General features: G+C 40.4%; 1 protein-coding gene across 2 annotated transcripts; it reads left to right on the top strand.

Annotated features, from left to right (window-relative positions):
- The first annotated feature begins 419 nt into the window (after positions 1-419).
- Positions 420-10,989, top strand: sik1 (salt-inducible kinase 1). Of its 2 annotated transcripts, XM_048193099.1 has the most exons (14): positions 420-688; positions 1,137-1,331; positions 1,456-1,572; positions 3,831-3,894; positions 4,340-4,501; positions 4,779-4,903; positions 5,266-5,389; positions 5,511-5,731; positions 6,126-6,275; positions 6,373-6,483; positions 6,807-7,032; positions 7,117-7,371; positions 7,495-7,720; positions 8,007-10,989. In XM_048193099.1, exons 2-14 carry the CDS (start codon positions 1,179-1,181, stop codon positions 8,491-8,493), a joined length of 2,421 nt encoding a protein of 806 aa, XP_048049056.1. In that variant the 5' UTR covers positions 420-688; positions 1,137-1,178; the 3' UTR covers positions 8,494-10,989. The 2 variants fall into 2 exon arrangements, with proteins under 2 accessions (XP_048049056.1, XP_048049057.1); XM_048193100.1 differs by lacking the exons at positions 420-688; positions 1,137-1,331; positions 1,456-1,572 and adding an exon at positions 1,602-2,236.
- The last annotated feature ends 737 nt before the right edge of the window (positions 10,990-11,726 follow it).

Below are 11,726 nucleotides of genomic sequence, written 5' to 3'. Positions count from 1 at the left end.
ACAGATGCAGGCTACCCCATCGCTCCAAAACAAACATGCATTCTCATTTGCGTCCACACACGAGAACCATAATTCATTCGTTGTATTCTTCAAATAACACAAGCATGTCAAGCAAGTTGACAGCTGTGAGAGCGCGCGCGGAGTATGCATGCCTTCCAGCAGGTGGAGCAGACTCTGAGCTTCCACATAACACTAACAGCTTGAGAGCGGCGACACATCTCTGCCACTGGCGTCATCGTCCTCATCTCCAAGCAACCCCTCCATCAGCACTGGCGTCACCGTACGACGAACCCGCACAGTTGCTCGGCAACTTCTGCCTTGTGCGCTCGCCCGGCCTCGCGCCCCGCTCCGAGCTCTGACGCGAGTATGACGTTAATGAGGCGGGTATCAGTTTGTTATGGCAAGAGGGGGAGGAGGCGGAGTCCCTCATCACACCATGAGCCTGTAGCATTTGTCTCATGCCAGCAGAGCTGCTGTAGAGCGGAGCCTCAGTGGCCGGAGCGGCACCTTGTACATAGTAGCGCGCTCCGTAAAAGTGTATATCGTTGTACATAGGAACTATTATCAAGACAGAATAAAAAACAAAACATATTTTCCCATCAAAGTTTGCATAAGGAATGAATTGTCAATGCAGGCTTAAAAACCATTTGTACTGTGGAAGGAGGTGGATTTTATTCATGTGTTAAAGGTAAGCGTATTTTCGGTTTTGTTTCTTTCACATGACATTCTTGTGTAAAATTAATGTCTAACAGATTTAAACATTAATATAGCTAGTTGTTTTGTTGTTTTTATTTACTGGACATTTCTCACATAATTTCAAGGACATTTATGAATATACTGTGGGATTAGTTTTAAGTTGGCTAAAATATGACTATTTCAGTTAAATTAACTTGCCTTTAAGTGAGCTGAAAATGTGTTATATATCAGTGCATCTTAAATATAAAATGTTATTAGGGGATTTGATTTATTGGTTTATGAAGCACTCATAGACTGCTTTGTGAAGGTTCTGTTAGGATTGCATGTGTAAGAATAATTGCTAACGAATAATAATAATAATAACTATAAATTTGTCTACAAACTTACAGTTCAGTATTATTATAGCACATTTATAACGTATTCGCTATGGTTTATTGCAGATAAAATAAAGTTATCGCTGCGCTTAAGCACACACCGGCATCATGGTTATAATGACGGACAGCAGCACGGGCTCTCAGTCGAGTTGTGCCCAGGCCAGGCCTCTGCAGGTCGGCTTCTATGAGATCATCAGAACCCTCGGCAAGGGAAACTTTGCTGTGGTGAAACTGGCCAGACACAAAGTAACGAAAACACAGGTAAGACTCCTGCATCATGCAATGCCTCTATATTATATGTTTTATTCCTTCAAATTGGTCAATAATAATAATAATGATGATTCTGCATAAACTAAGTGCGTTTTATTGCATTTTTTTAATGCAGGTTGCAATTAAAATAATTGATAAAACAAGACTGAACTCTGCCAATTTGGAGAAAATCTACAGGGAGGTTCAGATTATGAAGCTGCTCAATCACCCTCACATCATAAAGCTCTATCAGGTAAGTTATATGATTTGTAAAGCTAATAATGATGTTATAGGGAGTGTTGTGTATTTTAGCATGCTCAGTGACATTGAGAGTGTGGTTTAATGTTGAGTGAATGTTTTAAGTGTTGGTCACGCATATGGTGAGGTGTACTTCCCTGGAAGTACATCTGGTTATCATGCAAAGTATAAATAGACTGAAGTTACTTTCTCGCTTGCATCCAGCTTCTGCATAGCAACTGTATTATTACACTGTTAAATATGTTTACACTGCAAAATAGTGTTAGATCACTTAAATCTTGTTTTATTGAATTAAAAATATATATGACAGAAAAAAATGATTACATTGTTACACAAAAATAGAAATAAAAGAAATAAATGCTTAAAGTAAGAACTGCATGGTTTTACTAAAAACAATTCAGTAATAATTTAGATCTAAAAATTTAGATTCAAGGCTGCTTTGAAGTGATTTGTTGGATTTTAGATCACATTGTTTTTAAAATATTATTATATTGGACTAATCTGTGTCCAAAATGTGTGGTTTTGCCTGGGATTAAGAGACAGAAAAGCAGAGAGTGTGTTGGACATAAGGATACAGGATCTAAATCTCCGACCAAGTGCAATGTGTCTGCAGAGTCACGTGAAGCTAGCTGTCTTTAATGAGGAAAAATCTCTAAGAGGTACAATCTGATTTGATCCCTGGGCTTGTTTTTTCACCATAGTTTGGCTCACACACTCATGTAAACAGTGGCAGGGTTGCTAAAGCGTCAGCACATTCTTGCTCTCATAGCCTGTACCATTTATGTTTGTTTTGTTCCGATTAGCATTTTGCGGATTATACCGGAGATCCGAGGTTGCGAGAACCTAAAATCCTTGGGAAAAACATCTCAGCTCACTGCTTTGGATCTGATCCCTCACAATTGTTGAGGTGGAAGGTTTGGGAACTGAGCAGCAGTGTTTGTGGCTTGACATGAGCTTGATCTGCCTTTCTTCCTTACATATTAATTAATTAAACCATATCTTAATTTCATCCAACATATGAGCTGATGACTGCAATATCAGTAAGAATCCTTTACGTAAGCGTCCTGGATTTTCAGCTCATTTTGGTGTCAGATAACCTGAAATGTACCTCTCCTTTCATAACTAAAGCCCTTGTTTTAGGAGAAACCCTTTGAGATGAAAAATGTGGAACTAGTGACCCATGACCCTTCATGATAAACTGTTTCCGTTCTCTTGCTTCTTGTACAAACAGTCCTTTTATTGCCTTTAGTTTCTCGTTCACTTCAGACACACTCTCTTCAAAACTATCAATAGTTTCCTTCACTCATCTCCCTCTGCTGTAGTGACGGAGGGAGACGTCTCTGTGGGACAAACAGGCCGGGGTTTCTAAGGAAGCTATGACATCATTGGCACCTCTGGTTGATATTAAAGGCTGAACTCTTTGGACGTTTGGTTTATCTGGAGATAAAGACCCTTTTCCTGCTGTTGCACAGCCTGACTATGTGGGTCATTACACGTCGTGTTGCGCACTAGCCTGAAGTATCGAGTGTCTGAGCCTGTGTATGGATGATTACACAGGTTTCTCAGTGATAGAAAAAGAGGACAGCACAGAACCTGTTGTGCAACTCTTTCTGGTAGCGCAACATGCGTTTAGTGTTTCTCCCTCAGGCCTCTCCCGGGAACTTACGTGACATTCTTGTAAAGGGTGAGGACGTCATACACCCTCTCTGTTATGATTTTTTCGCTATTAGTGGTTGAACTGCTGTTCCTTTTGTGTCACTCCATGTCTTTGTGCTCAAACTAGGTCTTATATGTCAACATGTTCTATGGTTCATAAGAAACTGGTTGGTGAAGATAAAGTTTCAGTTGTCATTAGCTGCTTCAGTGGCAGTGATGGATCAGACGTGTGTATGTGTATGTGCTCAGGGTATTCAGGAAATGCTTTACTACACTTTTATGCAATGGTGAATGTCATTACAAACTAACCTGTCCTGTGTGAATGACAAGAACTAAGAAAAAAAGAGGAAATTTGGTTTGAAAGGGAAGTTGAGATCAGATGGTTGATGCATGAAATGTCCATGAATATGTCCAACCGTTAACAATTTGTACGAATGCATAGAGAAAGTGTATATTATTAACTTTAAAAATTCTACTACAAAAATACATGCACAAAATGTAGTAGTAAAAATAATGATGATCATTCAATAATAATATTAATTTGAATGCTAGTGTTCACAACTTTTGTATAATTCTATGATGCTTTTGTCTTTACAGGTCATGGAGACCAAAGACATGCTGTACATTGTGACAGAGTATGCAAAAAATGGAGAAATGTTTGGTAAGTAGAAACACTTTTGTAAATTAATGACTAAGTAATCTGTGAAAAGATTGAAGGGCGTCTATTGTTTTTGACGCCTACGTCTCTCCCAAAACCTCTTGTCCAGTTGTTGTGGATAATGAGGTCTGACGGGGAAAGAATTATTTAGATCTACACTGCCGTCAGAGCAGTGAGTCAGTGAGTGAGCACAGAACGAGACAGGTGTTGGATTTTCAAGCTTTATGTAACTGTGTAAAAGGGATAAGCTGCTGTACCTCTGCTTGTCCTCACCACCTAGGGATTTAAACACATATATTACATATCTGTCTCTTCACCTGTCATATACTCAGCCTTTAAAAAATAACAATGGCTGGCTCCCCAGATAAACCGTATGCTTGGTTATGTCTTTATATGGTGTTTTCAAGGCGATGTCTCCTCCCTTCCTAAGCTTTCCTGTTCTTTACAGACTATCTGACGTCCAATGGAAGGATGAGTGAAAACGAGGCTCGTAAGAAGTTTTGGCAGATTCTGACAGCGGTGGACTACTGCCACCGACACCACATAGTCCACAGAGACCTGAAAACTGAAAACCTGCTGCTAGATGCCAACATGAACATCAAGCTGGCAGGTGAGCAGAGAAAATAAGCTTTTAAGGGTTCACATATTGATGTGCCCTGCTCATAAACCCTTCCCAGTGCCAACTTTGAGTGTCTTATACAGAAAGTAATTAGTGTATTTACAGATAGGATCAGAAATAAAATTAAGTAATCAAACTAGTCTGCGTCTTTGTACAAACACAAGTCATTCATTAAATAACTAATTTCAGGATTTTACACCATTCTGAAGCAATTTTATGATACGTTTTTTCATCAACAAAGAACTCACTTCAGTTCTGTTTCTTTCAGACTTTGGATTTGGAAACTTCTACAATGCCGGGGAGCCTCTCTCCACGTGGTGTGGAAGCCCGCCATATGCTGCCCCAGAGGTCTTTGAGGGGAAGGAGTATGAGGGGCCACAGTTAGACATTTGGGTATGTTCAGTATTATGATTTTCACCTGATGTCTTACGTAGCTGTTGAATATGAAATTATAATGATATAATTAGAATTATGAGATTATAAAAGTATACTTGTAAAGTATACTTTACAGTGCTTGAATACCAAAACTCTGTTCAGCATTTATAAAGTAACCAATAGCAATGATGTTGTCATATTATTTGCCTTCTAAATAGAAACTTTTTTCTAGCTTACACTTATCTGCATACTGAATATAATATAATATAATATAATATATATATATATATATAATATAATATAATATAATATAATATAATATAATATTATATAATATAATATCTAGTTTAATACATGCTCCAAATGTTTGTCTTTCACAGAGTCTTGGTGTGGTTCTGTATGTGCTGGTGTGCGGGTCCCTGCCCTTTGATGGGGACAGTCTTCCAGCTCTGAGACAAAGAGTGACAGAGGGCCGATTCAGAATACCATTCTTCATGTCACAAGGTACAGCTCTACACTCCCTTTGTTCATGTACAATGCTGCAGCATCATAAAAAAACAAAACAGAAAAAAACAACCAACAACAAAAACATTTTTGACCGAAACCTCCTTATCTCCTTTTCCAGACTGTGAAAATCTGATCCGTAAGATGCTGGTGGTTGACCCTGCCAAGCGGATCAGTGTTGCTCAGATCAAGCAGCATCGATGGATGCTTGCGGATCCCAGCGCACCCCACCAGACCCTTTCCCTGTCCCTTACTGACTACAACTCCAACCTGGGAGATTACAGTGAGCCCGTCTTGGGCATCATGCAGACACTTGGCATTGACAGACAGAGGACTGTGGAGGTAAGAAAAGGGACAGATACTATGGGATTGTAGAGACAGATTGTGTTTATGTTACCAAGAGTACTTTGACATTTTCAGCAGGGAAGAGCTTGTTTACCAGAACAAGGGTTAATACATGTTGTTCGAAGGACATCATTTGTCAATTTGTCACCTCAGAATAAAATCAACACCCTGTCCAGCTTCCTGTGGCTTTAAATATGCTCTTCATTTGGCACCAAAAGGATAAACATAGTAGCCTCTGTTTTGAAAGCTGCCATATGTTGCTTTCAGCTTTCTCTAAAATCCCTTAAGAAGTTAATTCTTGATGCAGACTGCCTGTGTTTCATTACACCTGTTAATGTGACACTCAGTATAACCACTGTGTCTAAAACAGTTTGTCAATTGCTCTCCACAGTCTCTCCAGAACAGTAGCTACAACCATTTCTCAGCAATCTATTACCTGCTGCTAGAAAGAGTGAAGGAGCACCGCAGCCAACAACTGAGCCGCCAGTGTGGAGCCTGGAATCAGAGGTCAAGGGCAGCATCCGATTCCTCCACCCCAGAGGTGAGTGTCAAAGCGAGGCCAAGAACATCTCCTGTTTAAGATGAATTGAATGTCCCTCTGCTAACTCAGCCTTTCCTCTGTCCATCTCACATTCAAGGTGATCTTGGAGTCATCTGACAGCTTCAGAACCTCAGCCTTCCCCGTCACCACCAAAGTGAATGCTCCAGTACATTCAGAGATGGAATGTGAACAAGGAGGCCTGTTTCAGGTCAGTATTTCCCCTGAGCTTGACGTAATTCCTCCCAAGATTGGGTGTCGGCAACTCTGGCCCTCGAGGTCCACTGTCCTGCAGGCTCCAACCCTGAAACCAGCTAATCAAGGTCTTCAGGATTAGGGTTGGAGCTAAACTTTGGACAGTGGACCTTGAGGGCCAGAGTTGCCCACCTCTGCTTTAGACCCCTCTCTTCCTAGTTGCTCAGTAAATAGAATCCCTGTCCTGTTTCATATTGCAGATATGCAGTGCACCCCCAATCCCCCTCCTTCATTAGAGACATGCAGTGGCTAATGTGAATGCCTCCCTCCCTTCCTCAGCGTGTGGTGTGCCCGGTGGAGGCCAGCCTGAACGGGCTCCTGTGGAACCGATCCATCTCCCCCAACAGCCTGTTGGAGACCACCATAAGTGAGGAGGTGCGACCTTATGACCTGGAGGAGGAAGAAGGGATGCTGCAGGTCCAGCTGCCCCATCTGCCCAGCACTACCTCCCGAAGACATACGCTTGCAGAGGTCTCCGCTCGATTCCACCAGTGCAATCCACCCTGTAAGTGCAATGTTAATAATATGGTGACTTTTATGATTTAATGCACAGATCTGGTTGTTAATTACATCTGTTGTCCTCTCTCAGGTATTGTTGTTAGCCCCTCAGACGGTGCTTCCTCTGACAGCTGTCTGAAGTCCTCCTCAAACCCCAACCCGGCTCACTCCACTGCTGTAGAGGATCTTTCCTCACTGCTCATCTCCGGTACTGGCCCTGGGGCCTTAGCCCCTGCTGGGACACCCCTCACTCTTTCCTCCAACCTACTCTTGCAGAACCAAGGCAGCATGCTTGCAGCCAGCTTCCAGGAGGGGCGTAGAGCTTCAGACACCTCCCTTACACAGGGTGAGTTTAACCGAAAAGGAAAAATCTACTTTAGAAGTGCCAAGAATCACATCATAGACCTATTGTTGAAAAATCTTAAATAGCTTAAAAAGAGTTCTAACTGGACTGTGATTATTTCTGTAGGACTAAAGGCATTTAGACAGCAGCTGAGGAAGAACACTCGTGCAAAAGGCCTGCTAGGGTTGAACAAGATCAAAGGTCTGGCGCGACAGGTGTGCCCTCCGACCTCATGCTCCAGAGGCAGCCGTGGGTCGCTTGGCCCAACTCTGTGCCCTCCCTCAAGCCTCCAGAGCTCTAGTGGCCCCCGTGAACGCCGCAGCATGCTGGAGGAAGTTCTGCACCAGCAGAGGTGAGAAGAAATCCATCCCTACCCTAGAATACTGGGTTCAATCCTCTTTGCAGAGGCCCCCCAACACTACACATTTTCAAAATCTTTGTAATCAAATACACCTGAAACAACTTATCAGCTCATTAGTAGAGGCTCCAAGACCTGAAATGGATGGGTCAGTAAATTGACTCCCTGTCCTGAGACATCTAAATTGAGCACTGTTGGGGTGCCTCCAGCAACAAGGTTGGGAAACACTGGGGTACATTTCTTGAATATCACTAAACTCTGTTCTTCTTTCATCATACAGGATGCTACAGATCCAGCACCAGCCTCAGCCCCAAGTCCAGTCTCAGCAGCCCGTGCTCTTCCTCTCACAGTCCCACCCCTCATCTCCTCCCTCCAACAACCTCTTCGCCCCCGCTGCCCTTTTTTCCAACCCCCCGACTCAACCTATCCTCCCCCAGTGCCAGCAGACCTCTATCGCCTTTCAGCACAACCTGTGGCAGCAACAGCAGCAATCTCTTGACTCCTCTTCCTCGTCCCTGTCTCCTGTGGCATCTGCTGCCCATCTTCTTGAAGCTCGTCTGCACATCAGCCAGCGGCCACATCTCCACCCTCAGTCCCCACAGCACTTGCAGATCCAGCCTACCATTCTGTCCCAGGGGCCTTTCTCTCTTCTGCCCCACCAGGGCAGTTGGAGCCTGAGCACCAGCACTGAGCATGAACCCGATGTCCAGGAGCTGGTCTGTGCTGGTCAAAAGCAGCAACTCAGCAGCTGTGTCATGGTCAAGTAAAGAAGGCAAAAACTTCAAAAGAAGAAGGCAAAAAAGATCTTAAGAGTGATGCTGACTGCTTCCTCCACTCTTTGTCCAGAGTGAGCCAGCGGACAATGGTGTTGAGCATCAGAACCAGAAGGCACCTCATTTTGATGATGCTTTCAAACGTTTTCTAATGCAAAGGAGAGACAGTTTTACTCTCTCTCCAGACACACAATTCCATGATCGTGTCTATATGGGTTGGAATGACCAGAGACAATAAGAAGCAATAACCAGCCTCTTCATTGAGCCCATGATCCTTGCCAGGTCCTCCTGTCCACACAGCAATAAAGGACGGGTCTCTGAACAAGGAACTGAAGAGTGTGATTTTTCATCCAATTGCGAGTGGGTCCACTCATATATAAAACTGACCTCCATAATCGCGAATGATTATGTCAGAGATGCTTGTTTATCCTCTATACAAGTATGAAAATAGGACACTGATGTCTTCCTTACAGATTTTTCCAAGGATTTCCTTTCAGGTCTTGAGCATTTTCTTTTTCTTTTTTTCTTTTGTGTGTGTGTGTGTTTCACATCTCCAGAGAAGACCAAAGTTGATTGCTTTTTGTTGAATTTTTGAAGTTTGACGTTTTGATTTCTTTCCTAGAAGTTCTTGAAACAAAATGCAGTATCTGAGTTATCCTAAACTTCCAAAACCTAGAAAAAATACTGTCATTTCATCTGTGATTTGAAAATGTGGGCAAACTAGTCACGCTATGCCTCCAATTATTTGTGTGCAATGAAGAGGCGCCTTAGTTTGAGGGGAAAGCTAGATATAAGCACAAGAGGTACTGCATAATTTTCACTTAGACCAGGTCTTTGAGCTTTCACTATCTGTGACTATGACGTTATTGCTGCTTCATTTTGTGTCACATCCATACAAAGACACTAGACAATTATAATCACAGAAATGTACACCTACCAATGATTTAAATGATAGGAGACATTGTCAGGTCTAGCTGTTCAGTTTTGGTCCCTCAAGACTCCTCTTCCATCAGTTCACTACCTCCTCCATAACTGATCATTGACCTCAGAAGGCTGTATCTCAACACACACTGTATGAGAATAAGTTAGACCCATTACAATGTCTTTTTTTAAACAGTGAACAAAGAATATAAGAATAGTGCAATATTTCACATTGAAATGTAGAACCAGGAGAGGAAGCTGTTGTAGGAAAGCAAAAGGTACTTCATGCCTGATAATGTTATTTTATTCTTTCTTTTTTAGAGCATGCTTTTTTTCTATTTGTAATGATTGTATGTACAAGATCATTTAATGATGTATTCTGCATGAGCCTGGCCATTTTGTACAGCTTGTTCTCTTCGTGACAGAGATTGCCTTTGCATCCAGGCTAGCTTGGTAGAACATCAGAAGTAACAAAACTAAAATAACAGGAAAGCCAAAGAGAGAGCACAGGGAAGATCAAGAGAAACATACTTTTCTTAAAGATGTTGTGGTGGTGAAAAGCTCTCCTTTTATCAAAGTGTAGCGTGTTCAAATCTCCCAAAAGCAGTCTTACTGCTCAGATGTAAGAATTAGCTGCCTCCTCTAGCTAACAAATATTTGATAAGCAATTGTTTTTAGAATGCAAATGTCCTCAATTTCTCAGAAAGGCCATGCATTTACATACTCAAATATTATTTTCTTGATTAAAATGCACACACACATAGCTGAATACGTCTTGTAGCGATAGAGTTGAATTTTATAATTTTTCTATTTTTAGCTTAAAATCTAGGTGCTAGAAGTAGATTTCAGAAGTGTTTTGGGTTTGTGTGCAATTTATATGAAATAATAGTGTGTTACCATTGTTGAAGCTCCACCATTTGCTTGAAGCACTGTTTTCATAGCCCTAAATGATCCTGTTGCATGTCTGTCTTTTGTGAATTCGACATATTTGTGCAATGGTTTCTAGTAGTTTAGAAAAAAAACTGTGCTGTGTTGTTTTCAAATTGGGTCATAAAACAACAGTGTTTGAAACCAGTGCAGGAAAAGATGAGTTGAAGGTAAAGTTAGTGAAGAAAATGTCAGAAGCAGTGTTAACATCCCTTTCCTTTTTCACCCACCACCAAAACTTGTGCCTTTGTCTGAACAAATCCAGTGGTGGTAAAAAAATAAAAAAAATAAATAAGCTTGATTTTAGGATATCAGAAAGATGAAGAGGTGTGTATCTTATGATTTTGTTTGTTTTAACACCCCATTTTATACCTTCATTTCATTTGCTGTTTGACAGAAATGCACTTTATAATGACAGTTGCTTTTGAACATAGTGTTTGTTTCCACTGCAGGTATGAGTCTGTAGTTACTTTTGAAACACAATGTTTTGATGCTAAACTGTTAATTTTTTTTTTGGTTATATTTCCCGGATATGCTTGCCTGCTTGTATGTGTGATTGTACATGGCTGTGTGAAAGTATATGAGAGATAGTTTTATTTATGTCGCTATTTATTTGAATAAAAATTCACCTCTTGAAATTCATTTCTCTGTGTTTGCGTTTTTCCTGGGTTTCCAGTAGCTTATATGGAATTTCATATTACTGTTATCATATATTAGGTTATCAGGATTACATAAACAGACACTATTGTTTGACTACAAATTTACATGTGCAAAATGCTATATACATTTTGAAATGATAAAATATGGCTTGCAAAAAAAAAAAAAAAGTATTATCGTCTATGTATTTTTTGTCTAGTTTTTGAGTAAAAATATCTAAAATAACAATAAAATAATACATTGAATAAAACGAGACAAAATGTTCAAAATAAAGATTGTTTTCAGGGAATATATTTTTGTTTTGTTAAAATTTTTTTTATAAAATTTCTGAGTTTCCTGTTTTCCCATTGGATTTTTGTTATCGTTGTTGATGATGATGAACTAACAAAACTTAGAGGCTTACACTTAAAACTATTATCTTGTGGTATAAGAAAAATTAATTTAAGATATGTTCTCTGAAAACATTCTCTTATTTTCTAAAGCAATTTTGCTTCTCAAATAGTTGTCTAGTATTTATCTTGTTTTTTATTCAACAAACAATTAAAAAATTTTTTTTTTTTAATTAATTTTAATGACTTTTTTTTTTTGTAGTGGTACAACAACGACAACAACAACAACAACAACAACAACAACAACAATCGGTTTGAATAACATGAAATTTATTTGTAGACCGTAAACAGCTCAAACCTGAAACATAACAATTAGCGTGAAACACAACTGTC

The sequence above is a fragment of the Megalobrama amblycephala genome, linkage group LG6, assembly GCF_018812025.1.
Source record: "Megalobrama amblycephala isolate DHTTF-2021 linkage group LG6, ASM1881202v1, whole genome shotgun sequence".
Classification (NCBI taxonomy): Eukaryota; Metazoa; Chordata; class Actinopteri; order Cypriniformes; family Xenocyprididae; genus Megalobrama; species Megalobrama amblycephala.
Note: the sequence above shows the minus strand (reverse complement) of the source record. Positions and strands in the feature narration are given on the sequence as shown.

What these genes read in the sequence shown, in the direction of transcription:
- sik1 (XM_048193099.1), top strand. Translation starts at nt 1,179, where the DNA reads ATGGTTATAATGACGGACAGCAGCACGGGCTCTCAGTCGAGTTGTGCC. An exon ending in CCACCAGTGCAATCCACCCT is followed by an intron (nt 7,033 to 7,116) that starts GTAAGTGCAATG and finishes GTCCTCTCTCAG; the next exon opens with GTATTGTTGTTAGCCCCTCA. An exon ending in AGACACCTCCCTTACACAGG is followed by an intron (nt 7,372 to 7,494) that starts GTGAGTTTAACC and finishes TTATTTCTGTAG; the next exon opens with GACTAAAGGCATTTAGACAG.